General features: G+C 37.8%; 2 protein-coding genes across 2 annotated transcripts in view; both read right to left on the bottom strand.

Annotated features, from left to right (window-relative positions):
* cant1a (calcium activated nucleotidase 1a) overlaps positions 1-27,032 on the bottom strand; it is an 865,245-nt gene that overhangs the window by 602,904 nt on the left and 235,309 nt on the right. The gene's annotated exons all lie outside the window — the stretch shown is intronic.
* Positions 125-25,970, bottom strand: LOC119421654 (ubiquitin carboxyl-terminal hydrolase 22). The gene is made up of 14 exons (XM_037689001.1): positions 25,678-25,970; positions 24,917-24,949; positions 13,085-13,217; positions 9,294-9,407; positions 9,103-9,204; positions 7,473-7,639; positions 5,291-5,450; positions 4,702-4,807; positions 3,478-3,636; positions 2,431-2,557; positions 1,911-2,002; positions 1,564-1,626; positions 1,055-1,204; positions 125-969 (listed from the first exon to the last, which is right to left on the bottom strand). The coding sequence occupies exons 1-14, from the start codon at positions 25,795-25,797 to the stop codon at positions 927-929; spliced, it is 1,569 nt and encodes a 522-aa protein (XP_037544929.1). The 5' UTR covers positions 25,798-25,970; the 3' UTR covers positions 125-926.

The following is a 27,032-nucleotide window of genomic DNA, read 5'->3' as shown; positions in this document are numbered from 1 at the left end:
AAGTATAATATGCCCAAAAAACATTTCCAGTACCAGGACAGCTACGGACATATGAATGTACTGAAATCTTTAAGAAAACACAATAAAAAATAAAAAACAGTAAACAAAATGTCAATAAGTTGCTAAAAAAATAGATATTCCCTGCCCTCAACCAGACTTTAAAATGAAAATAATCAACGGTGTAAATAAATCTGTTTCGTTTCCATGGCAGCGATTCCCCAGCAAGCGGCCAAGGCAGCTTCGCTAAGCTCTCCCATGTTTCACTGCTCTTTAAAAATAGATGTATACAGTATTTCATAGCTAATTTCACAAGTGATACGCATCTTAACCATACCTTTAAAATGTCCTTGTTTTAACGTCCATAATACACTAATGTATATATATAATTTTTTCTTTTGCACTCGGTCCTTGATGTATATGATGTCATACTGTCCTCCATCACGAGCGAGTTAAATGCTTCAGTTGAAATGAGAGCACCATGGGAGAGAACTGTAAGGTGTTTTAGGGAGGTGCACGGGGGAGGAAGAATACTGTAAGAAAAATCCACGTGCCTGAACTCCGCCACTGCAGCAGGAAGAGGAAATGAGAGGTTGAAGTGCGAGCGCGCGTGTGTGTGTGTATGGGAGGGCTCTTCTCTCTGATCAAGCCTGAACCGACGACGGCCGACTCCTCCACCAGCTCTCTTCTTAGTTCGGTTTTGTCAAGTAGATGCCAAGAAGTAGCTCAGTGCTTTTTTTTTAAATTCTGAGTTTGTTTGTTTTCTTTTGCATGACTTTACATGTCTTTTTGTCCTGCTCAGCTGGAGGAGCAGACTGGTGGTCAAAAGGTTTCAGGTAGGTTTGTGTGTTTGCACTTCATCCTGCCCCCCCCAGTCTTTGACACCCTCCTTTGAAGAAGTGGCCCTTCATGTTTAGTAGTCACAGAAACTACTCATACTCTAGGAACTGTTTATGATAGAATAAGAGATACCTAACAGAGAAAAGAAACACTTACATTAGATTGCATACATAAAAAGTAGTTCACATTAGTGACGATGTTTTAGATGATTTCTTACCCTTCACTATCAAGTACATCCTTAATGCTGGCCTTGGTGATGATGGCATCATCACATTTGAACCACTGGTCTTTGTGTTGACGGATGAAGCTGGTGTAGTGACCACTCTCCAACGTGCCTTGGTGGTTGACCACGGCAAACAATGAATACCTGAACAAAAGTAAATCAGGATAAATAAAGAGCCGATAGTGTCGCCTCATTGATTTTATTCTATAATTATCCAGCTGTGCTCCTACAACCGTTGTTCATTTCATAAAAAAGGGAATCTTAAATCATCTTCACCACAAGAAACTATTTTATTAAGACAATAAAGTCAGAGGAAATGTCCTGGAAAATGAGAAGCGCTGTAACCACCATAAATGAGGAAAACGAAGAGTCTTTTAATAGGCTTGAAACTGATTTAATTAGAGATGGTCACAGGCGGATACTTTAAGTCTTAAAATGCTGAACACTATTTTTGAATAACGGCTGAAAATGGGGTTAATCAAACTAGTTGCACATGTACTCACTTATTGTCATTGTTTAATACTTCCACTGACTGTTGATACTGCCCATTCATTCTGCTCTCTTTACTGTGGAATATAAGAAAATGAAGACATTAACATCACACACCTAGTTAAACATTTAACTGATAAAACCACTAGGTGGCAGAATTATACAAGTAATGAATGAAGGTCTCCAAGCCTGAGCAACTAATGCTCCTTCTGGATGCAAAATGCTGCTGCTTATATAAGCTTATCATCAATATACATGCAAACAAAATGAAAGTGAATTTGTTCGCCTCTGCTGAGAAGAAAGAACAAACGAGTGTGCTGCGGCAAAAGCAAAGCAATCCTAACGTCTGCTGGAGTCTCACCTGGATGCCATGAAGGGTGTCATGTCCAACTCTAGAGGAAAGGAAACGTACGTAGTAATCTTCCTTCGCAGTTTAGCAGAGTGTTCAAACCGCTAGAGAAACGAAGAAAAATGTGAAGGAAAACATGATCAGATTATAAAAGCAACTGAAATCAGACTGTGTGTTTACGTTTTCGCCACACAACATAATTGCAGCCTTAAATTTATTTTAGCCAATCCATTAAAATCTGTTTGGTTGAATATTAATAATGCATTAATTGTCTTCAGTACTGTATGATAAATAAAACATGGAAAGTTGAGGGCTGAGAGAGTCATTAGAACCACAGGTGTCCTGGGACACTACGTGAAAGCACTAAACTGCAGGAGGCAAAGCAACAACTACATTAAATTATGAACACACTCATGCACACGTCAATAAGGTAAGCTAAATTATGAATAAGAAACAGTTGAGCCATGCTACGTGGTGCTAATCATAAAGCTGTACAGTTTGAGAGTGATGGCCAACATCACTACTGACTCACTTTGAGATGAAAACATGCTACGATGGGGAGCTTCTTCATTGTCAGCTGTTTGGTGGACTCCTGGTAACTATGGCAACCACCACACTTGATTTTGGCACTGCTTCCAAGATGCTCAGGCCGTGTAAACCTGCAAATCAGAAGACAATATGTTCAGAAAGTGGAGAAACCATTTATTGACCATTTTCTTTTTGCCTGGTCACATTTCTGCTAAATACTGAAACATCTGTAGCTCAAACAGCTGAAAGTAATCTAAATACATTTTAGCCTTTATGATTAAACAACATTCAGATTTTGCTGCATCTTTTAGTTCCCTAAACCAAAAATCCTGCTGGTCTCGTCAATGCCTCCATCACCATGGAAACAGCAACAGCCTGCTCTGTACCTTTAAGAGACTTGCTGCAGCAAGTAGGGGTGTGTGAGGTGCTGCAGTGAAAAAAAAAATGTCAGCAGGAAAGAAGGTGAGAAAACGAGGGGGGCGAGACAAATGCGAGAGGTAGAGACCGAGGGCATGAGGGGAAAAAGGAATCAGGGAGAAAAGGAGGGAATGAAACAAGCAGAGGAAAAGTGAAAAAGAAATTGCAGGAATGAGGAGGCAGTGGAGATGTGAGAGGTCACACCTGCTCCATCAAACTAGTGATGGGAGAAGATGAGACCCAAGCAGAACACGGCTGCTGTGAGTGAGCAGACGACATATGTGACTCTTCATACAAGTGAGGGGGCAAATTAAATTTGTTTGGCTACTATTGAAAGAAAAGGTTATGGACAGGGTGTGGCAATACATTTTAAAATGTGATGTAAATCATTTATTTCTTTCCTACAGTGCATAAACATGATTAGTGTTCTTGTCCATCAGAAGAACAAAAACAATAATAGTGCAATAAAAACGTCTTACATCTGTCCTACCTTTTGTTTTGTGCAGCAAAATACTTCAAAAATCTAATTGGCTGATAAATTGTTTTGACATTTTAAAATAAAAAGAGGCAGGGTGGGGTGGGGAGGGAAGACAAGTGACAATTGCCATCAAAGAGAGAAACAAAAAAAACGTACCTGCGCAGGCAGTCTGTGAGTGTGGTGGATCCTGACAGGTGGCTCTCGCCATTTACTGTGCTGCCATCCCCTCCGGGGCTGAGGGGCCAGAAAGGCGTGGATGAGCCTGGCAAATCCAGACTGATGTCCCAAAATGGGTCTATCGTCGTGGAAACGCCACTATAAAAGAAAACACAAAAACACAACAAGGTTAGATCAGTTTCCACTTTGAATAAATGTATGTTTTGGTGTGGGTCTGTTTATCACTTATTACAAATGATGAAAGGATGATGACATAGATTGCAACACGTACACACACACAACTTAACTCGACTCGACACACCCTCTGTGGGTTTTGATCACGTTTTATTTTTCTTTTACTTCTGCTGAGAGATGAAAATTGTGCCTGTGCATAGCATCCACAATGAAGCTGCAGAGTAATTTGTGATTCAGTGAAGGGTTACATCAGAGAAAATTGGCTTTGCAAAAAGGAATTACTATTATTAGAACACAAAGACAGTGATGGACCGTGGCCTGGGCAAAATGGTGGCTTCCACAGGCGAGTACACATAAATGTGTGCTTATATTTACAGTGATGAGCTGCTGCACATTACTATTGTTAATGAGATGACTCATGGTTTTGTAATAGGCAGAGGTACTAGTGGTAGGCCAATAAATCAAATATGCAAGTATTTATGGTGATTGGAGTACCACGCTGCTGGAACATAGCACCATTAGGTTAGCTCCTTTGTTCAAACGCTTGATAGATTCTGTTGATTGTTTTGCCACTTGTAATTTGTTAACGAGGATCTTCAGTAAAATCAAGGGGTTTGAATATTTGTTAGCTCCGAACAAAACAAAGTTCTGCATTAACGGTCTTTTTAACTGCAGTTGCAGAAAACATCGCAATAAGCAGGACCCAGTTTGTCTGCTAAACTGGGCAAGGTGCTTTGCAGTTCAGTGCAGCATGCATGCATTAATGCGACAGGACAGCTCTAGGGGGCGGCGAGGCAACGCCTATATCGTGCCGCTGTCTAGACAACCTCTATTAAAGTAGCTCTGCAGGGACTGGGTCTAGAACACGAACAGCTGGGAGGACACGAGCTGCCCATCTTATTACACAGACTGATAGAACAAGCAGAGTCTACATGGATCTACCTGGCTGGGAGAAAACATCAGGGAACAATGGATGAAAGAGTAAATACCAGAAGAGAGATTGATTAAACACACACAATATAAACTTACTGGCAAACTTGGCAGGTAACATCCGACTGCAGGCCTCCAGTGAAGATTTGGTCTATGATGCAATTACAGTGATTTGGATTGTTGGTCTTTTTCCCATTGTCATCTCCTGCAAAGAACAGGCAACGTAAAATAAGTGACATCATCACAACCATCACCAGCCTCTTTAGCAGTTTGAAAAACTGTGTAGCTTTCCTTTTTTCTTTACCAGTCACCTGCAGACTCCGCTTCCTCAGAACTGTCCTAGTTTTCTCCAGCCACCCTAAACAAACCTAAGTGCTGTGTGTGAGTCAACCTACCATCACACTGCAGCAGGGCCTATTGACATTCCTTACACTGCTTACAGGCTGCCCCCTTGGTATACACTATTGTAAGTCTCCTTCAGTATTTTTCTCCTGATGTAAGGCACTATGTTCTTTAGGTAGCTCAACACGCCCAGTAAGAGTAGGTAGCTCAGCCTCAACTTATTGCACCGATTTAGTCAAGAGCGGCTGTGTACAATGCAAACCCTGAACTGAAAGTAAATCCTTTAAAGAAGTGATTTAACCTAAATTACATTTTTCTTTAAATTGGGGTCATGTGTGAAGCTTACTGATGGTGTCTCCTTTACAGTGCCGATGTAGTACATCCAGTGCTGCAATAAGGAACTCATGGGCATCTTGCTGCTCGTAGCCTGCGAGATGACGTGCATGAGTCCACACGAGGTGCAGAAGTCGGAAGGGAATGTGGGGTGAACGGTGGCCCGAGTAGAACTGACAGCAAAGAAGAAAGATATGGTTAAATATGGTTAATATGGGAGGGGGAGAGTCAAAGTATTTATATTTGTCCAAACATGCCACAATAATGTTTCTTTACGAATCTTACGGATTATTTTTATTTTCTACACAGAGCTTTTCAAACCAAAAATATTTTTAAAAAGGACAATAAAAAAATAAGGCCTGTTCAAAATAGGCCACATTTTAATTTCAAATCTAAAAATATGTTTATTTATTTAATTATTTTTTAAATATGAAAAAACAAAACAAAATTAAAAAAAATACAGCAGGAAGCATAATGTTAAAACTTTTTGTTTTACATATTCAAGGGAGTGGGTAAAGTATAAACATATCAAAATTCCCAATCCTTAACCATTTCTATAATCTTACATTTATTACATGTAAATATATATAACAACTAAACCCACATTTAACCCATAAATATAGTATCTAGTTAAGTTAACTACAGTAGATAATTATTATTTCTTTAAAAAAAAAAAAAAAATCTACCATCAATAACAAAAACACAAACAATAATTGAATAATAATATTAACGGTATATATTATATCCAGCAACAATCATATGTTTGTATATTAATTTGAACAGTTTTATGTTTGGACATCATCTAAGTTCAATTCTCAAATTATTCCACAGTTTGACTCCACTTACTGATACACAAGTTTTTTCTAGTAGTTCTGAATTTGCATATTTTAAACTGTGATTCCCCTTAACCTATAAATGTGTTCCTTAGTCTTAAACAAGTTTTGAATGTTTTCCGGTAATTGTTTATTTTTGGCTTTGTAAAGAATTAGAGCTGTCTGTAATTTCACTATGTCAATGAACTTTAATCATTTAGATTTTACAAATAGTGTATTAGTGCTTTCTAAATATCCCACCTTACGGATTACTCTTGTTGCTCTTTTTTTTGTAGTATTGTTAATGCCTGTGGTGTAGTTTTGTAATTATTGCCCCAGATTTCTGCACAATAACTTAAATAAGGTAAGATCAGCGGACAGTAGAGTACATTTCTGGAGACTTTACTTTGAACATATCTGATGTGTGGTTTCCAGTTGAGTTTATCATCAATAATGACACCAAGAAATTTGTTTTTATGAACTCTTTCAATATTCTCCTCATCTATTTGTATTTGAATTTCTGTACGTGATTGGACAGTTCCCAAATAACATTATTTTTGTTTTGTTTAGGCTCAAGGGCAGCTTATTTTCATCAAACCACATTTTAAGTTTGTTCAATTCATCAGTTACATCCTTTAATAGTTCCATGTAATCTCAAACACAAAACAATGCTTGTATCATCAGCAAATAGTGCTTTTCCTTATCTCAGGTAAAATTTATTTTAACAGGTATTTTAACTACAGATTTGTTCAAAATATTGGAGGAAGATTTGGAAGAACAAAAAAAAAGTGCTGCTCTAGTTTTTATTATTGGTTTTAAATTGTGGAACTTTGTATTTGATCAACCCTGGATTTTCCACCACAAAGAGAAAAATACAGAGATCGACATGTGCCTCTCTGAGTGAACTAGCCGAACGATTACCGCCCTCGTGTTTAAGTATAAAACGGTTCGGCTGACTGAGACGGGACTTGGTTCTATAAGTGCTTTATTAAAGGGTTACGGGGTAGTTGTGACTCAACACATTTTACATTAAAGCACCACTTTCCATCTGTGGGCTTGAATATTCTGAGATGTGAGGAGATGTGAGGAGATGTATGAAGATAGCGAAGCAGTGTGGGAGCTGACCAGGTGGACATTATATAACACTTTAAGCTCATGAGCTTGATAAACATAAAGTGATTTTTTTTGTTGTTGCTAATGGTTAGGAATGACTAAAAACACTTTGTTACACAGGTTGGTATGACCGATCAGGCAGAATTGAGGCAGAATTACTACATTTAGCTCATACATTTCATTCAGACAGCAGTTTTCTCCCATTTTTGCATTTGACAGAAAAAGCAGGGACTCGTTTTTCTGCTGAGATTGTTGAACTGAGCACCATACCTCCTGAAAGAGCTGCGACATCTCACACACCAGACAGGAGTTTGATTGCATCTCGCACTTGTGTCTGTCAGAGAGAAAAAAGTCTCGCAGCAGCGGTGTGTGTGTTAGCGCCTGAACAATACAGTTCATGAAACATGTGTTGCCCAGGTTTATTAGCCCTCGTAAACCTGCAGGACAAAGACAGTAGGAGAAGTGTGAGAACGACATGGCAGCGACATGGCACACCACACTTGCTTCAGCTGGCAACAGGGGATTTTAAAATTACCAGCGAGATTATCTGCTGTGTACTTCCATATTGTCACTGTCAAGCAAAAACGTTGCATTGTCATTTTTTTAAATTATTGTCAAGTTTTTTGAATAAATCAACTCTACTGGTTACACTTCATATCATTCTATGAATTTCAAATGAAATGCATCAAAAACAACTGGTAACTTGTGACCATGCAGACTCAATTTATTAAAAATAAAATAAAATATATGAATGAAAAATAAATAAAATAAAAATAATTATGTTTTTGAAGCTACAAGGTCCCTACCCAACAGTGACAATACGAAAGACTGAATTCTGATATTCTACTTCAAGACACTACAGTGGTTCCCAACACTGGGCCCTGAGGAACACCATCCTGCATGTTTTAGTTGTTCCTCAGCTCCAACACACCTGATGTGAGTGAAAGGGTGATTAACAGGCTGCTGTCAAACTTAAGGAAGTAATTAAACCACTGAATCAGGATGGTGTTCCTCAGGGACCAGGGTTGGGAACCACTGCTTTAGGACACCCCTGATGTTATTTGTTCATGCCCCGAGTGGTCAGAGCTAACTTGGTGGCAAAACGGAGGACAAACTCATGAGGTGGGTATTTATACCATTATAGCTCATTAGTGCAAAGACCTGACAGATGGTATTTCATACAGGATGTTGTCTTCTCAGAAGAATACAACAAAGAGTCTTAAAACCTTTGTAAATATGTTTTACATGTAAACATGTCTGAAAACAGATTTCAGCTTGAAATTAATCATTTTATTTAATTCTATAAATTGTGCATATTCAGAAAGTGTTTGAATAGTTATTAGCATCCTGGAGAGCTGTGAATGAACTCATTTAGTCCTTTACTGATGGCCAACTGAACAGGTGAAACACAGCTAGGTCTTGGGTCTAATCCAGTCGAGCACAGTTTGGTACTGGAAGATTGCACTCAGTAAGAGTGTAAACGTGTTACAATGCTCCTGGCATGCTAATACACAACACACAATCTATTGTCAGTCTGGCTAACAAGATCATTTGTTTAAAGATATTAAGGATGGCTGAGAAAGGGGTACAATCAGAACATAAAAGAAAACAACAGATTATTGAAAAAGCGTGACAGAAGGAGAACAACTTCTGTGCAGTGAGAAACAAACACAAGCGTGTCGTGCAGCTATCTCTGAGGGAACATTGCGTTCTGCCTCTCACTGTGCACTGCCTGTAGGGTGGCTCAGTGCAGTTGACCTTGGGCATTGCACTTAAATGCACGACTGACCCCAAGCACACTTGCACAATGTACACACAGCAGGGAATCACACAACTGTCAAGACATGAAAAACTGTGCTGATTAGGATGTCCAGACCAAACAGTGCACTCTGTTGCCCACCTATGGTACAGTTTGTAGTGATTTTCCTTCTCTTTGGATTGTGTCGTAATAATTCTAGCTCCCTCTTGGTTGGCTCCCATGTTGTGTATTTCTCGCCGATGCCTGTAGATAAAAAAACAACACTTTAATACACAACAAAATGATTTAAAAAAACTGCAATAATTTCTCAGTCATGAAGCAGGCAAAAATACCTTGCAATTTCCAAGCTTTCCTCTGTTCCTCTTTGGCAATCTGTTCCATGTCTTTGTCGTATATGTAGTCTTGACACACAAAACAATATATCCCACCATACAATAAGTCTATAGCTGGAAGGAGGAAGAGACAGAAAATAAAAAAAAAATGATTAAAATTTTTATTTGAAATAGGTTTTGCAGGGTAATAGAGCAGATTTAGTTTATTTTAAGTTTACTGGTTGAGTCATTTTTAAGGGGAAAAAAAGGCTAAACTTTCAATTCCTGAAATGTTTCACTCAACCATTGGTGACCATAAAATTTCTCTGAGCAGGTGATATACAATGAGAGGAGCAGCGATGGTATGGGTTTATTTGTTTCACCACTCCCACCTGTGCCGTGCACTAACACATATACTACAATCTTTCGTCCTCAAAGTCCACAGCAACAATACCTCAGCTCTGTTGCCGTGACAACCTATTTTTAGTTTAACTGGACGTATTTCTGTTTTTGGTGCTACCCACACTCAGAAAGTGAGCTCCATCCAGCATCATGTAGAAACATGGTAACGATACCACGTTAGTTTTCTTTTCGTTTTTCTTCCAAAGTATAAAACAGGAACACGTACATCAAAAGAACAGACGGGCACCACCCCAGCTAGAACAATTTGCAGTTTTAGGAAGCATAAACTGGCCAAATAGCTTCATGAAACACGGTCAGATACTGATAATTAGCTGTTTTCTTTCTTCAACTAAGTGAAAGGACAAGAAAGAACAAAGTCAATAAAAGGAATTACCATTACTCAAGGCAGGTGCCACGCACTGTCAACAGAACCGAGCGCCCCGCCTACCAAATCCCCCACCCCCCACTCTGCTCCTCCACTTCCGAACAGGGAACGGAGATTGTAGCAGCTCAGCGCAGACTCCAAACAACGTGCAACACAAACATAGCGCTAGGCCTGTCACTACAACAAATTTTGCTGGGCGACTAATTGTCTCAGAAATTATTGAGATAAACGATAAGATTGTTTGAAATTCGACAATAATTGGTAATTATTGTCAAATTTAAGAAGAAATGTTGGTTACAGTTTTTTGAGTGTAGCACCTTTTTTGACCACCGGATGGCAATATAAGACTGTTTGAACTGAAGGATGGATAATGAGGGAGTCAGCAGCGTGTCTCTAAGAAAAATGGGAGGGAGGCCCCTTGACGTTACAAGGGCGATCTCTCCCTTTTTATTTGGTTCTCAAAATGGCGGATGCTCGGTGTGGTTTGAGCTCTTTAACATAGCATTTGTCACACAAAGCTTTTAATAAAAAATCAGTTAAAAAGTTCTCAGCTTCTTTTTGCAGAGAAAAACAAGTTTTTACACAAAGGCACGAGTTCCAACTGTGAATTTTGGCGCTTTGACAAGACGGATGTTTTTTCCCCAAGGACGGCCTGTTAGCTTAGCTCGTAACTTAGCTTCTCGGCTTAGCTGCTTATAGCGATCCAAAAACACAATCTTGGACAGTTGAAACAAATTTTAAAGAGAAAAGAGAAAGGGAGGGGTCAGTGAAGAGCACCGGCGCAGAGCTTTTTGTCATCCAGAGTCTTCAGTAGAAAGAGAGACAAGAAGTAATGATAAAGCCGATAAATGAAAATGACATTGATAATTTTAATTTATCACGCGATTAATTGATTTATTGTTTACTGTGACAGGCCTACGTAGCACTCTGCTATATCTATATCAAAATTAGATTAAAAAAAAAGGGAAATGGGGGTTCAAAGAAGATCTAAAAGTAATATTTAGAACGAAATAAAAAATGAACGATGTTAAAAACGGAAAAATAAAACAAAAAGAGCAATGACAAGGGACTTGCACTCTTGTAGTCCTACAAACATGGAAGTTTTGATTAATTTGATTAGAGGCAAAGACAAGCAGATAGCCAATGTCAGAGTGGCTCTTGTGTAAAGCTCAAAGCTAATTAATACGACAGCCCCACCTGGACTATGTGTGTAACCTAACGGTTGCAGTGCATCAAATCAATTAAAGCCATTAGAACATCTAGAAAAAGCCACATATTATCTACATGTATTTAGTTGTTTGCATGAGGATAACATCTAACTCATATATGTGTGTCTTTTAATTAACATATAAAGCTGATGTTGGGCTTTTGAAATGTGGTGGGTTGGTACTGCCTCTCCTTTGCTGCTACATAATGGTTGCTGTAGCAGCCTAAACACATTGAATAGATTTGAGTTTACAACTGTAACAGTAATATGTTGCAGTGCGAGTGAGGTTTAACTCCCTGGCTGCCTAGAAGAAGTTGTTTCAAAGGATGCTGTTAGTTAAACTTCAAGCAATTAGTCCTTGTTCAAACCAGGCACTTATATCTATCCTGAGCACTCTGAACACACTTGGACAACACTAAATACAGATGTGAACACTCTAAAAACAGACTGGAGACAGCTTTGCTTAGACCACCTTCTAAGTTGTTTTTACCTGTTTAATTTAGAGGTCTTCCTCCCTTTCTCTCTCAAACATCTGTCCTCTTTGTCTACATTCAAAATGTTTTATTAACTTAAAAACGATAACTTATACTCAGAAATAAATAAGCCTTTCAGATGACAGGTCAAACATCTTCAGGAACCAAGAAAACAAATCCAGTTACCATATTTTCCAGTGTATAAATCACAGTTTTTAGCATAGATTTGTCAGTCCTGTGACTTACACGCCAAAGCGACTTATATACATTTTTTTTTTCCATATTCAAAACGCAATTTTTGACTGACACTTTAACTTTCCAAGAACTGAAACAGCGAGTCCTCCCGTGCCTGCTCGCTTCACTCAGCTGGTGTAGGCGGAGGAACACTGGAGAGCTAGCGGCTCCAGCTGTGATGAATGGTTGGATGGTTGGATGGTGTCATGGCGAAATGAAGCTGTTTTGACCATTAAATAAACACATAATAAACGAGACGAGTCAGCGGTGACGCATGATAATTGCGACTTATATACGTTTTTTCCTCTTCATGATGCTTTTTTTGACTGGTGTGGCTTATATGCTGGAAAACATGGCACTTTTTTCCTCCTTAGGATTATCATGTACTGGATGACTGAGAATGTACACCAACATGAATGCATACCAGAAATTTGGGCCATAATTTAAAAGATTCAAATGATTTATACCCAGTGTGCCTACGTTTGCATGCCACTGGATGCTGATATTTTAAGGGTTGTCTGAGTTAAGTGACAGACCATTTATTAAAATGCTAAGTGTGATGACTTCAGCAGTAATGAACCTGACAGCTCTACAACACCCACTGTTTGATAACTGAAGTGTAGTGGCAGCAGCAGACGTGTGAAGCCAAAATACCTTAAGAAATATGGATTGCGTCATATCACCATTCCATGTTTCTTAAGAAACTAGGGTTGTTTTGGGATCACAAAGCATGATCATTTGCTTTTCTTTATTCTTCTGTTATCAAAAGACTGTTAACAGTCATAACGTTAAATTGTGTTAAGGAAAACTCTTGTTTGGAAGATGTATAGAATTGGGAATGCTACCAGCGTGCCTTTGACATTAAATATAGACACTCGCATAACACTATAATCTCTCACTGATATGTAGTCACACTGCATTAAGACACGACACATATGAATGTGAGGATAATTCTGGGAGTGGGACCTGGTGAGATGAGGCAATAAATTATTACGACCATTTGTCACATAACACTTTATATTTTTTTTTTATTTGATAGTATCCTTTACACCCTTTATTACATTCTTATTAACAGGTGTAGTGTAAAGCAATACTGATAGAAAAAGCTTACCTAGATTGTGTCTTTTGTTTTTTGCGTGTTCGTGGATGTGTTTCTTTGTAAAACAGCCGAAAAAGACACAGTAAAGACAAGAATGGAGTCGGTTCAGGTGGGCGCCACACATGTGACAGATGCACGACTTGGCCTGTAGAAAAAAGAACAAGGGAAGGATGAGGGGGATTGGGGGAGAACAGAGGAGAAAAGAAAGTGTGAGAATAGAAGGGGAAGACAGCCCCCTCTGGATGAGCGGTAAGCATACAAAGAGTGGTACTCTCTGCCAGCTGAAACAGATTTCTATTTTTCAGTCGCTCACATAAACACTTCAGAGAACACATTGCTTGAATAAACCTGATATGAAAGCAGACTGACGACTGCTCGGCCTGTTGACAAATCAAACAGAAGAAAACCAACATATTTCCACACAGAATTTTTCACCCTCTACCATACTGGCAATGATGGGATTTAATGCTTGGCAAGCACACTGGAGATGCTGGCAAAATCTGTTTAAAGCACAAACAACATCAGCAGTAGCGGAGCGTAAGACTGCTTTGACTTCTCTTCAGAATAAACTGAGAAACTGTGCATTACGCCTGACACTACTGGCAAATCTGCAAAAAGACAAGTTGTGTTCTTATGAACAATCCCAATAAAATTTATTACTGCAAAGATGTAAATGTTACACACTTTTATATAGCAGCATTTTCACCTCTCCAAGGTTCTGTAAAGAACTTTTCAATGCTTCTTATTTATCCATTCACATTTTTCTATTTCACTCATACACCAATAAACATATCAAGGTCAGGGAGGGGTACAGTGTCCTGCCCAAGGACAATTTGGCACGTCAGAGTTAGGATCAAATCCACAATTGTCAGAAAGGAACCAAATTCTGCCAACTGTGAATGAAAAGTTACTTCATATCACAGATCCCAAAGAATATCTTTATGGCGTATGAGTTGCAGTTGAGTAGAAGAGCGTTGAGATATCCTGTTTGAAAAGGAGAAAGAGGGTGAGGACCTGCTGCAATGAGCCACCCACTCTTAGGAGTAAACCTGAAGGAAAGGAGATGTGAAGCAGCCAAGAATACAATAAATAAAAAGAAACTATTGAACAGAGCAGTTTACCGGTTTTTCATCTCTAGCACACTGTGTGAAACTAGCCTGTAAGATGAGAACATTCTGAAATATCCAAAGCTCTTAAACATGGACTCCATGAACCAGTGCACCATTGTCTACTTATTGCAAACTCTTGTCTAGTGATACAATAGAGTAATGTAACATCAGCTGGACAACAGCAAACATTGGTGTGTCAGTAAAGCAAAAAAGCAGCTGTGCCATGTTATTTTATTCCCTTTCCCTGGATGACACATACACGACTTCAGTCCATTATTGTGATTATGTTTCATATTATGCGATGATGACAACACGAAAAGCATTTTGAATAGCCAACAAGAATAGTGAAAACCAAAAATGTACAAACCAAATTTGTATTTTTATGATGAATTGGTTTAGGTATTCATGGCTCCCATGATGAACTACAAAAGCATATGATGCATATGAAAATTAGTAGTTTCAAGATAAACAAGAATTTAAAGACACACCTTCAAATAGTAAACATTTTGGTACAACTAGGTCTGTCACAATAACAAATTTTGCTGGGCAATTAATTGTCTCAGAAATTATTGCGAAAAATGATAATGTTGTTTGAAATTTAACAATAATTAATTGTCATTTTTTAGAAGAAATGATCTGTTTGGGTGTAGTACCTTTTTTGACCACCTGATGGCAGTATAAGCCTGTTTGAACCAAAGGATGGAATGGTGTCTCTAAAAAAAATGGGAGGGAGGGCCCTTGACGTGACATGGGCTGATATGGTGACATGGCGGACGTTCAGTGATTTGACCTCTTTAGCATAGCATTTTTCACACAAAGCTTTTAATTAAAAAAAAAAAATTAGTAAACAAGTAGGGGCCCAATTTCCTTAATTTGGGGAAATCGGAAATCAGCTGATACTTGCATGAGAAAACTATTTTGCCGATTTTTTAGTTTCAACAACAATTTTATGAACTTCATTTATATTTCAGAGCACTACCTCATGGCCAGTAAAAATAAGTTTGTATTGTTTTTACGATATTTTTCAAGGGTATGTTTTTCAATAAAATAAGATTGGAAAATTGAAGGTGCATTGTGACCTTGTAACACCTGACAGTGTTGCTTATAAAACAAAATCGGTATCGGCCAAAATTGGAATCGGCAGGTCAGACTTTTTAAAAATCGGTGATCGGCCAGAAAACTGCAATTGGTGCACCTCTATAAACAAGTTCTCAGTTACTTTTTGCAGAGAAAAACAACTTTTTACACGAAGGCACGAGTTTCAACCATGATTTTTTTGGAGCTCGACAAGACGGCAGTTTATTCCTGAGGTCGCCCTGTTAGCTTAGCTCGTAGCTTAGCTTCTCAACTAGCTGCTTTTAATGATCCAAAAATGCAATTTTGGATGGTTAAAACATATTTTAAAGAGAAAAGAGAAAGGGAGGGGTTGGTGAAGAGCACCGAAGTCCAGCCGTGTCTTCAACAGAAAGAGAGAGACACGAAGAAACGATAAAGCCGGTAAATGAAAATGGGGTCAATAATTTTCATTCGTCATGCGATTAACTGATTCATAGTTTTTGCGACAGGCCTAGGTACAACAGTCGAAGTCTAAAAATATGTTTTGGTAATCAGTTAAGTATAGAAAGTTGAAAAAAATCACTGATCACACAACAGAGTGGTGTTCAACTCCTAGTCCAACCCCTACTCAGCCCAACTAGCATAAATGTCATCAATTGTAACTGTTAGCAAAAGTTTTCAAAGTTCCTCCTCAGTCACTGACTTCCAGTACAAGGCTATTGGCTGTACCCACTTAAATACAGAGATTAAACTCTACTTCAAAAAGTGATGTTAAAGACAAAGTTCAGAATCAACAAATACTAAAAGACTGTATAATGAAAGGATAGACTCTGTGCTGACTTCTTATGTGCTTGTCAACTTCTTTTACAAAAAGCAAACTAAGTTCATTGTTCTCAAAAGTGTCAGATTTTTTGTCACAACATATTGATGAATACTATTAGCATACCCAGTGCACCATGGTTGTGTCACATTGCCACACAGACTGTAACCAGCTTAAAATATTACTTTTCAAAAATTAAGTTTATTGGGAAGTTACTTTTCTGCTACTGAGGTTTTTAGTTACACAACTAACTGCAAAAACATGAACTCAAAGAAAGTCTGTCTGTACATAAGCATATTGACTTTGCTGTGATAGTGTTTTGTCTGATAAGAATCAATGACACCAAGTTGAAGCCATTAACTTCTTACATAGTTTTATCTTTCATGTCACATTCATTAAAAAGGTAACAAGTATGGTTCATTATGGTAAAAAAAAAAAAAAAATAAAATGACTGGGAGAATCAGATAGAGCTAAAATGTCCATTTAAACACTTCAAAACCAAATTAACTTTCATTTACATGGCTTAAGACTCCAACAAACAAAACTAGCAACAAACACAGCTAATAAATGTAATGTGCATGCTAAAATGATGGGGCATAAAAGTTTAGACAACGCTATCATTTGTCTCATTGTGAAATCTGTTAGACAAATTAACCAAACAATAACAAGCACAGGTACCAATTACTGTGATTGCTGCAGTTCAGACTGTTGTGCTGAAAATGAGTTTTACTTCGTTAGACTTAGCATACCATAAAACTATAAGGTTACTGTAAGTATGAGAGTATCTTAAAATAATGCCATTAATCTTTGAGAAGCAAACTGATTTTCTAGATAATGTTCATATGTAGATCTCAAGTTCTCTTGAACGGATGCCATTTAGTCTGTGGTAACAGATGGGATCTTTATAGAAGCTGGTGGGTGTAAAATTTAAAATCCAGATCCATGAAGAACTTAAGTGTTAAAACTAATGGATACTATCCACTGGATAGGAACTATAAGTGATTCAGTATTCACTTAGTAATGAGCATGACACACCAAAAAGCATGATTTCCATGCATCACCACTAAAATTTGTAGAAAAAAAACATTCCAGTATAGCCTGGGTATTGAGCGTTAGAAGGCATGGTTTAGTATAGATTATGATGACACTGCAGCAGAAGGGATATTCAGGTTTATGAACACTAAGCTCTGTTTTATTCAAATGTGTATGTTATAGTCAGTGTGAAAATGGTGCGACACCAAGGCAAAGACAGGAGCTTGGAAAAGAGCTGCATGATGGTTGGAAAGGGTAAATGTTCAAGATACGTCTACACTAAGATCTAAACATCAAAGAAAAGAAAAATGATTAACCTGGAAGAAAAAGAATTTGTATTTTGATAACCCTTCAGAAGCTTACACTTATTTTTGACTCAAAAATACATTTTCTAGAACCAAAAGTTTAACTCAAATCCTAAATGTGAGCTTTTTATTCTTGCATCCTGACAAAGCAGCAACATTCTGCTAAAATACCTTTTTTCCCTTCCTAATGCACCAAAATGCCAAATCAAAAAGAGAACTGTCGATGCCACGCCTTGCCATCCTTCTCACCCTTTTCAGCCTCGACACCCCTGCGAAGTGCAAACAATCTTTGCCATCTCCCTCTCACAATGATTCAGATGGGCTGTCTATTCTTCTGTGTCAGCACTCTTGCATCTCTGTCTGCACCTAAAGCTTTTAATGTTCTATTGGATCGACTATTGATCATCTGCAGGCTCAGATGACTGAAACCAGTGTTGCGCAAGTAAAAAGCTCATGTTTGTTCCTCAATGGGCTTTCTCTTCTATCTAGAATGTGCATCTTGGAGGCCACTTAAGGCGGTGTTACATGTGCAGGGAAAAGGCTGTACTTTTGTTCAAAGCTGTTGATTGATGGAATAACTGATTAAAAGAGACATTAGCAGAATGAATAGATTGCCAATTCACCTGTAAAGTGAATGTTAGACAGAGTCCACTGAGACTGTAAACGACGACTGGAGCTAAAACAACCATGGTGAATCATCCAATGTTCTAAATCCAGCAGAATATATATTTATTAAAGAAAAACACGTCTCCAGTTCCCTTTTCTCTTGTTGCATTTTTTTAACGTGGGTGTGTTCCTCCTCCCTCTGCATTTAGGTTAATTCATTCATTTAGTCAAAGGTTGATGTCATGAGCTGTAAATGAGAAGGGGAAAGACGGATGACAATTATGATGTGGACAAAGGTTTGGATGTATTGAGCACACTCCCACTACTGCAAGAAAAAAAAAAAAAAACACAGAGGGAGGGGAGGAAAGAGTCAACAGACAAGAGAGCATTGCTATATGAGGGGAGTGACTCACCCTGCTGCCTAATATTTATAAGCCTGCAAATGTTCAATACTCACAAGATCAGCCTTTAACAAATTAACTATGCATATGGCTTAAATATATAATGCATCGCATATTACAAATATGCCAGCCAACAGTTGCCATATCTTTCTATAAACAGGCACAGTGTTGACTATTGCTGAATGTAGTCAGACACAAACAGGACTATTTCCTTCTATATGTAATATATACAAAGTGTGATCAATTGGAAACTGATGGTGATGCTGCAAACTGACCCCATGAGGATGCAGTTTGACAGAGTCCTGCCAGAATGATATTCCCCCTCACCACAATCTCTACGACCCCGTTGAGACAGCAATTTCTTCTAGCTGTAAACTGCCCTTGAGATGTATGCAATACGAATATTTTTCTGCTTTCTTTCCATGTCTGTCCTCCATTTTCTCAATGCAGCCTCTGCTGACAATGACATGCTTTGTGGGCTGTACATGAGAATGCATTCCCACATCATCCAAACGAAACCATATCTCAGGATACATCAGGGATTGTTTGAGTGTGTAGTTTAGTCGCATACGGTCACACAGTGCTTGTTGAGTTATTTTCACTTTCTCCTTCAATGCCTGCATAACCTTGATAAGACAGTGCCTTTAAGAGAGGATGCTGGCCAACTCCATTCATTCATTCTTTGATTGTTATTGATTAGGTTGTTAAAGATTGCTGAACAGGAGATGATATTGAACAGGTCTGAGGTATTGAACAAGATTAAGATATTGAATAGGTTGATAATATTGAAGCAAACCAAAATTAGTAGATCACATCAAATGAACTATTCAGGTTAGCAAATATAATAATGTGCATTCCATAAACTCAACTTAAATCAGTTAAGTGTAAGCAAACTAAAGTTAACTCATTCCTCATTATCACTCTATACATTATCTAATTCTTCAATTAATCTAATTTATGCCTAAACAAAATAGGTTTGTTACCTTCAAGTATGGCAATAAGCAAGAGAGAATGAACATACCAGTGGCATCTCTGTTGATAGTTTGGTATTGAAGCAGAGTAGCAAACGCTTCTTTAGTTTAACTTTGACTTACAAAACCATGCCTGGAACCAAGGAAGGCCTATCCAGGTTTATCCCTACCTTGCCTGCATTTCAGGTACTCAAGCCACAACACCCACTAAGGCATGTTACAAACACTGCCATCTAGAGTGAAAATATTAATATGAAAAAATTAAGAAAACCCCTTAACATCTCGACTACGAGCAGTTCAAATTTGTCCTCCTTGGCGGACATTTGTAAACCTGAATATCTGCCACACACAGCAGCATACTACTGAATTAACCCCTTTTGCTATCTACAGAGGACTTTTAGGGCTTTTCAATTATATTGTGAAGGGGTGTGCTTTGGTACCTTTCTCTTCCTCATGAATAATACAATATTGGACATGGACAATATTTATTTTTCCTGGTACTCAGGAGGTAGTGCTTATGGGCATTATACCTAAGTGACAATCTAAGGAATACAACTCCATTTCTGAGAAACAAACTGAAACGATATTGACTTTAAATAATCTTATAATACAGGATTTAAAGTTGTATAAGTGAGTAATGAAGCATGACTCAAATTACACACGACGGATGAACAGGGTGCATATGTCAAATACATTTTAAAACTTCTACAGATAATTTCAAAAGATGTAGGTCATCACAAAAACATTAAAAAAAAGTTTATACCACTACTGTTTTCCTAATTTATATAGTATTTTGCGTTTAATCTTTTATCTGTGTGAAATACACACCAACCACATGCTTATAAAAATAGCCACGTCATTAAAATGGCGCTGTAAAATACTGCTGAATCAAACTTTTAATTATTTCATTACAGTGCTTGTAAACCTTCAGAATGCACACAAAAAAGGAAATAAAAATAAGCAAGCACAATTCTGAATAATATACTGCAATGAATGATTGTGCATAAGGTTGTGTGTTTGTTCCTGCACAGAGTTTAACAAAATGCTGTACGACAATAATGAGCTGCTAAAATGTTTTAATCACTCGCGAGACTCAAACATGCTGTGACTAACAACCAAGGTGTTACAACTCTAAATCCCCACCTAAAACATCAGATCACATGTTTATTGATCATTTATTCACCAGCACCAGACAGGATAGTCTAAGCCTTTAACAATCCTGACTGTAAAATCTACACAAAGGAGCCACTATGGAGCTACTATTGAACTATCAAGTTAGTAACGGTGAAATACTAAAAAGATGAAATGTTTAATACATTTTCTTGCAATAGTCTACTGCTATGTTTTATTTTAAGAACTACTTTATGATGGAACTTAAAAGTCTAAAGAAAAGCTGTCACTTGGGTCTGAGCTTTAACAAAAGGAGTAAGAGAAGAGTGTCCACACTAAAAGTGATTGATTGCCGTTTGGTTCTGGGCTTGGACTGCTAGTGAGAAATGACTGACAGCTCATTAGCCAGATGGTTGATCCAGGGGGGCTGGACAGCAGCATTGGGCTGGGCCACAACCAGCATGTTCTGCAGCAGTAATGTTTGGCCAAAGCATGTTGAACATTCAGATAAATGGTAAATGGACTGTACTTATATAGCACCTTTCTATCTTATAAAAACACTCAAAGCTCTTTACAACACAATCTGTGCCCTCATTTACCCATTCATACAGCACTCTAATATAGCTATACAAAAATTAATCAGTGCTTTATCACATTCATACACCGAAGGGACACACATCGGAGGCAATGAGGGGTTCAGTGTCTTGCCTAGGGACACTTCAGAATGTGACTGCTGGTGGAATCGAACCCCCAACTCTTGCATTGGAGAACAACTGCTCTAACCACTCATCCACAGCCACCCTATAGCAATTACAAATTAAGGGTAGCAGAAATATAATCAACTGGAGGGAGAGATAGAAAAAAGAAACGAGAAGTTGAGTGAGATTGACGCGTTTAAAAAAAATTATTTTGTGAACTTTGTAGGTGTATTTTCTTATGAGTTCCTTTGTTTCAAAGTTAAACCAGATGACTCATGAAACATCACATTCGTCTACAGACAACAAGTTTTGTTTTTCCCCCCCTATGGGAATCGTGTTGTCCTCGACACTCTTAATGAATGATAGCTAGAGTTAATTTAAAATGTTTGACGCACATCTGTCCAGGAACAGCGGTACTGATGATAACATTGCATCTGGAGCTAAAGGTTTTGCAGGCAAAGAGGACAGCACAAGGTGACACATCAGGCCAATCATTACCTCAGGAGAAGTTCACATTTGTTTAGTCTGAGTCACTAAGCCACTGCCACTATGACTGACAAACCGAAAGCCACATCAGATGAGACATTAGTGATAGAGAGCATTCAGACATGGGGAAAGAAAAAAAATGCTAGACAAGGACCAGAAACCAACATCTGACATCACCGTCTTCACAAAGTGCTGTCTGTGAAAAGATGAATGGGATTTGAAGAGGACAATTAGAAACATGGCCATTTTTTTTTCTGGATCTATTAAACAAAATTAATGTTTTCAGAACAGTCATTTTCCACAAGTACTTTCACACAAAGCAGATATTTTCCACACTATTCTATTTGGATATTCAGGAGGCAGCATGAATCGTAGGCTGAACAAGGTCGACAAATACAAAACTGGAAATAAAATAAAATAAATTGAACGCAGGAAAAAGGAGGAAGCATCAACGTGGGAGTGAATGCAGAAGAGGAACAAGCAAGCAACACGAATCGTCTGTAGGAATAGATCTTGTTGCTACAAATGTATGCTGATGAGTCAGAGCAGGCCTGTGATGTGATAAGAGACAAATCTGACAAAGAAATCTGCTCAAAGCACAAAAATCCGACGCTCTTTGAAATAAGTCGTGCTTCGTCGCATTTGCTTGTGTTCAAGTGTGCGTGCTCCAATTGAAAGAAAAGGAGGGGGAGGAGCGACATAAATGTTTCATCCTTAACTAAATTTCCATTTTTCTACCTCTGACATCTCTGTTGGCTTGCACTAACAGGAAGGGGGAAGTGTTTTGCTTTTTCATTTCATGTGATTTATCAAAACTGAAAAACTAAAGTACAGCAGAGAGCTTTTAAATCATGACTCTCAATGCTTTAATCAGAGACAGCAAATCCTTCAAAACAGTTATGACTGTCACAATCGACCCAACCCACTTTCATCTCAACACGAAAAAGAAACCAAAGAAAACACCTCTGATTTAAATCTATCTTCCGTGTATGAGAAGGTCAGCACAGTAAACAAGAGTCTATCCTGCTGAAAGCAGCAACCACCTATGTTAAAACAGCAATGTGTTCTAGCTACACCACCATTCTTTTAGAATGAGCAAATAGAAATGTAACACCTGGAATTGAAACCCGAGTAAAAATAAATGATAGATTATTAAAGCAATAGTGTTTTTAACAGCACAAGTGCTTAGATGGCATTTAATCTGATAAACAGAAACAGCAAAAAAAACGTGAAGATAAAAACACATTTACACACAAAACAAAAATTTCACAATATATTAAGTTAAAGAGGAAGCATTTTAGAAATGGGTGTTGCCCTTTTCTGTACCAGATATGACCATTAAGACCTCTGACTAACTGAAGGTCCATGTTGTATAACTATGACCAAATAGAAGATAACAACAAATATAAAACAATATTTACAAATACCAATATATATATATATATATATATATATATATATATATATACACACACACACACACACACACACACATGTCTAACGTTAACATAAGTTACAGGCGTACTCTTTCTTTCTTTTTTCTCAGAGGTTGGGAAATCAGGTTCTGAGGAATTTTCAACCAACACCACAGAAGTAGGTTTTCGATTGTACATGCAGAGAAGGGGTCAGATTTTCAACCTATAATCTTACACATTGCCTGGAAATTGATTTTAGCCTGAAGGAGAGAGGATGACAGCTGCTGAGGACAACACAGAAACAAGGACTTAAATAAGAATAACATACGCACAGAAACTTGGAGTACAGCGTGCTCATTATTAAAACTGAGTCACTGAAAGGCTATTTTTCTTTTAACATCCCTCTAGAAAGAGTGTGCCACTTTAAATTTGAGCTACTTGCCATGTGTGTGCCACTGCTGTAAAATAAATGTGCAGACGGCACTGCAGTGGTAATCTCGTCTTACCAACCATACGAACACTGAGCATAGCTCTTAACGCTACCAGCATCAACTGCTTTTAAATTTGGCACAGCAAGTGCAGATTTAGATTTTGTGTTCCACAACAGTAGCATACTGAGAGATGGTAATAAAAGATTGTTTGCCAGCTGAGAACTCAAGGTTGAAATATTGAAAATAATAAAAAGAATGTCAGCACACAAGAATACACTATATTGGTTTGTGGCACTACGGTACTCACACGCTTTCCACATCAGTCAGAAAAGAAACGGGCTCAGTAAGAAGATGTGAGGCACAAGAGACTGACTTAAATTGTGTCATCCTGGACTTCAAATAGGCAATAATACATTATTGTTGTCTCTTTTTTCTCTAATAGTTGCCTATCCTATCATCAGAGCAAACACACTGGTATTACACAACAAAGTCTCTTAAAAGGAAACTGAATACGAACTAGGTTTAAAGAGAAACTCAAGTGAAAGAATAAAATAGCTGCTCTGACAAATGTTGGATGATGATGGAAGAAAATATATGATATTCTAGTGCAATTTAGACAAAATACAATTTTTGTAATATCTATTTAAAAAAAAAAAATCTGATTATGTGAATGTTACTTAAAAAGCCCAAACACAATTTATTGAGCCTTGATCACTATGGCAGCTCCTTAGCTGCTGGCTTTGAGAAGTGTTAATAATGCAACATGCTGCTACATTCCGAGACAGAAAAGGAGTTTAACAGAATTCATGGGAATACAAAGTTCATGACGTTTTTTTCATGGAAAATGTCAAAGAATGCCTGATGATTTAACATCCAACTCTGGACAGTTAGATCATGTCCCGAGTTGCCTAAATCACACATAATTACATAAGATTGTATGTGGCTGATCCATTATAAAACCAGAAAATTGATCATAGTGGTGCTTGGATAGAATCCCCTTTAAGATAGAAAGTAATGCAAACTATCCATTGTGGACATTATTGCACTTATGTTTAAAGTACATTAAGTGTGGCGAACAAGATAAAAAATAAAAAAAGACAACACTACGGTTTGTACGATTAATATAAAGTAAGATGAATGATCTGACAAAATCAGTCATTAATAAAACATAGCGTTTAGTTGCTCTGATATTTTACTCTTTTTGGTTGTAAAAGTGTAGAAAACTGACGCAAGAACGCCACTGACGACTCCTATTTTGCTTAAGATCCAATATTCAGTCCATTACATGAAGAAGCATTGAAGCAGGTGGGTAAGCAGGAGGAGAGAAAGCAAGCTAGCTTTTATTCATCTGCTCTATCTGCATTATGTCAGTGAAGATGAGAAGGGGGATAAGCATCAACTCACCAGCTCTGTCCAGCCTGCATCATTCTGAAGCACCTAATTCATCACAACGACATAGAGATGTAAAATATACATAAGCATCAGCCTCTGATGAGCAAATGAATAAAAATAAATAAACTGCTGCAGTATATCTAATACTAGGTTTGAACATGGTGGCACAAACAGAAACAGTTGAGATAGGCGAAGAAAAAGGGTGGTAAAAATGACATCATTTTGTCGGATGATACAGGAAGCGGTGTGGAGGCCGAAAGGAGGTGAGATGAGCCTAAAAATATGCAATAAAGATATCAGCTGAAGCTCTTACATCCAAACTAGTTAACTGATCATCAGGGCAGCAGAAAGCATTCGCCCAGGAGATGCTTACTGACACAGAATATGAGTATTTAGTGTGAAAATGGTACCCGTGGCCACAACTCTACAAGTTTACTAATGCCGAGCAAACCAATTAGATTGGCTAACAGCGAAAACAGAAACAAAAAATGATGAGAAATGTGTCGTTTTACAGATAAACAGTTTTGCCAGTAACGTTGCTAACAAGCAACCGGTCTCCGCAGTTCACACACTTGAAACGCTGGCTAACTTACCGGTGATAACTAGCTAGCTAACAGCAGTGCTCTCGCTGCTGTCTGTAATTTTGTTCACCTCGTTCAGTGACTGTGCTTCATGTGGGACAATGGTAGTTATATGTATGTCTGTGCCACCTAAAAAAAATTCCCCAATCAGTTTTAAAGACTAACGTTGTAGTTCCTGTGTTTTTTTTTTACCTTGCGTCTCCTGGTCTCAGCAGTACCACTCCAAACAAAGCATTGGTATATGACTCGAAGATTTTGTTTCCAATTATCCACCTTATAACCGTTCACATGGGAGCACCCGGCCGGACTCATGACAAACAAAACATTCAGTATGAATTTGTAGGTGACAATAAAGAGTCTCCTGGGTTATTCACTTAGCTAGGCTACTTAGCACGAACTATCAGTCCAGAAATGGTTTCCGTTTGGAAATGGGACAATCGATGTAGTATCCAAAATGCTCCACAGGCATCTAATAAGCACGGTCTTGAACCAACTAGCTAGAACCAGTTTGTGTAATCATCCACGAAAATGATCAGTCCTCCAAAATTTCTATTCTCCTTGCTGTTTTGACACTTGTCTTTTCCTTTAACGTTAGCTCTACTTCTACTCTCACGATTCGTTAGCTTTCTTTCTCTAGTTAGCCTGCTAACTCTCAACTCCAGCTTCACAATGCCCGCCCATGAGGATCGTGATTCGTCAATACGGACGTGATGTCACCACGTTGAATTTTGAAGCACGCCGGGTGCGTTTGGTTTGTGATCCAGTAAGTACCGTTCGTGTTAATTTTGGAATTCAATTTTGGAATTCTGGTTTCATCCATGACATTGCACTGAAAATAAGCACCTCCCGTTCAGGATGAACGGGGGTATGTCAAGAATTCAACATTTGTAACAGCGTTGTTCTGAATGGTGTAAACTGAGTCCATAAGTACACTTTGCTCCATTTAATCTAACCGTTAAATACTTTAGTTATTCAGTTTCTTTAAGAAGTAGTCTTATCTTAGTTTAAAATGTAGTAAGTTTTCTGAATTCTAGTCGAATTTTAAGCTTTTTATTCTTTTTTTTAAACAAATCATAAGAGGTCTACTTGATTTCTTATTTGAATATTTTTTTGGATCGTGTCCAATATTGTTTAAAAATATATATTTTTTAAAATTTTAGGTTCCAATAATTATCTAAACTTTTTGAAAGTCACAAACATGCTAATCCTGCATTTATCTATGCATTTCAACATGATAGTACTGTAAAATTAATGATTTTATAATGCTTCTTCAACATTTAAAGTTTATCCAATGTGCTACACAAGCAGTTTGATTTTAACTTGACAAGGTTTGTAAATAGTTTGCTAATCTATTTCTATTTTTTTTTATTCTTATTTACTTTTTTCAATGTTTTATGTACATTTTATTAAGGCTGGTTATTTTTTGCAAGCTACCCTGTTGTGTTTTCAACAGTATAAAATCAAAATGCTCAAAAACCTATTTAATTTTTTTTTGTTTGTTTGCTTGCTTGCTTGCTTATTTGTTTGTGCATTTTTTACTCTTTTCC

The sequence above is a fragment of the Nematolebias whitei genome, chromosome 15, assembly GCF_014905685.2.
Source record: "Nematolebias whitei isolate Nwh7 chromosome 15, NemWhi1, whole genome shotgun sequence".
Taxonomy (NCBI): Eukaryota; Metazoa; Chordata; class Actinopteri; order Cyprinodontiformes; family Rivulidae; genus Nematolebias; species Nematolebias whitei.
The sequence above is the reverse complement of the archived record's forward strand: the minus strand, read 5'-3'. Positions and strand labels throughout refer to the sequence as shown.

What these genes read in the sequence shown, in the direction of transcription:
- LOC119421654 (XM_037689001.1), bottom strand. Translation starts at nt 25,797, where the DNA reads ATGAGTCCGGCCGGGTGCTCCCATGTGAACGGTTATAAGGTGGATAAT. An exon ending in GAAAGCTTGGAAATTGCAAG is followed by an intron (nt 9,205 to 9,293) that starts GTATTTTTGCCT and finishes TTTTATCTACAG; the next exon opens with GCATCGGCGAGAAATACACA. An exon ending in GTATTAAACAATGACAATAA is followed by an intron (nt 1,205 to 1,563) that starts GTGAGTACATGT and finishes ACTTTTGTTCAG; the next exon opens with GTATTCATTGTTTGCCGTGG.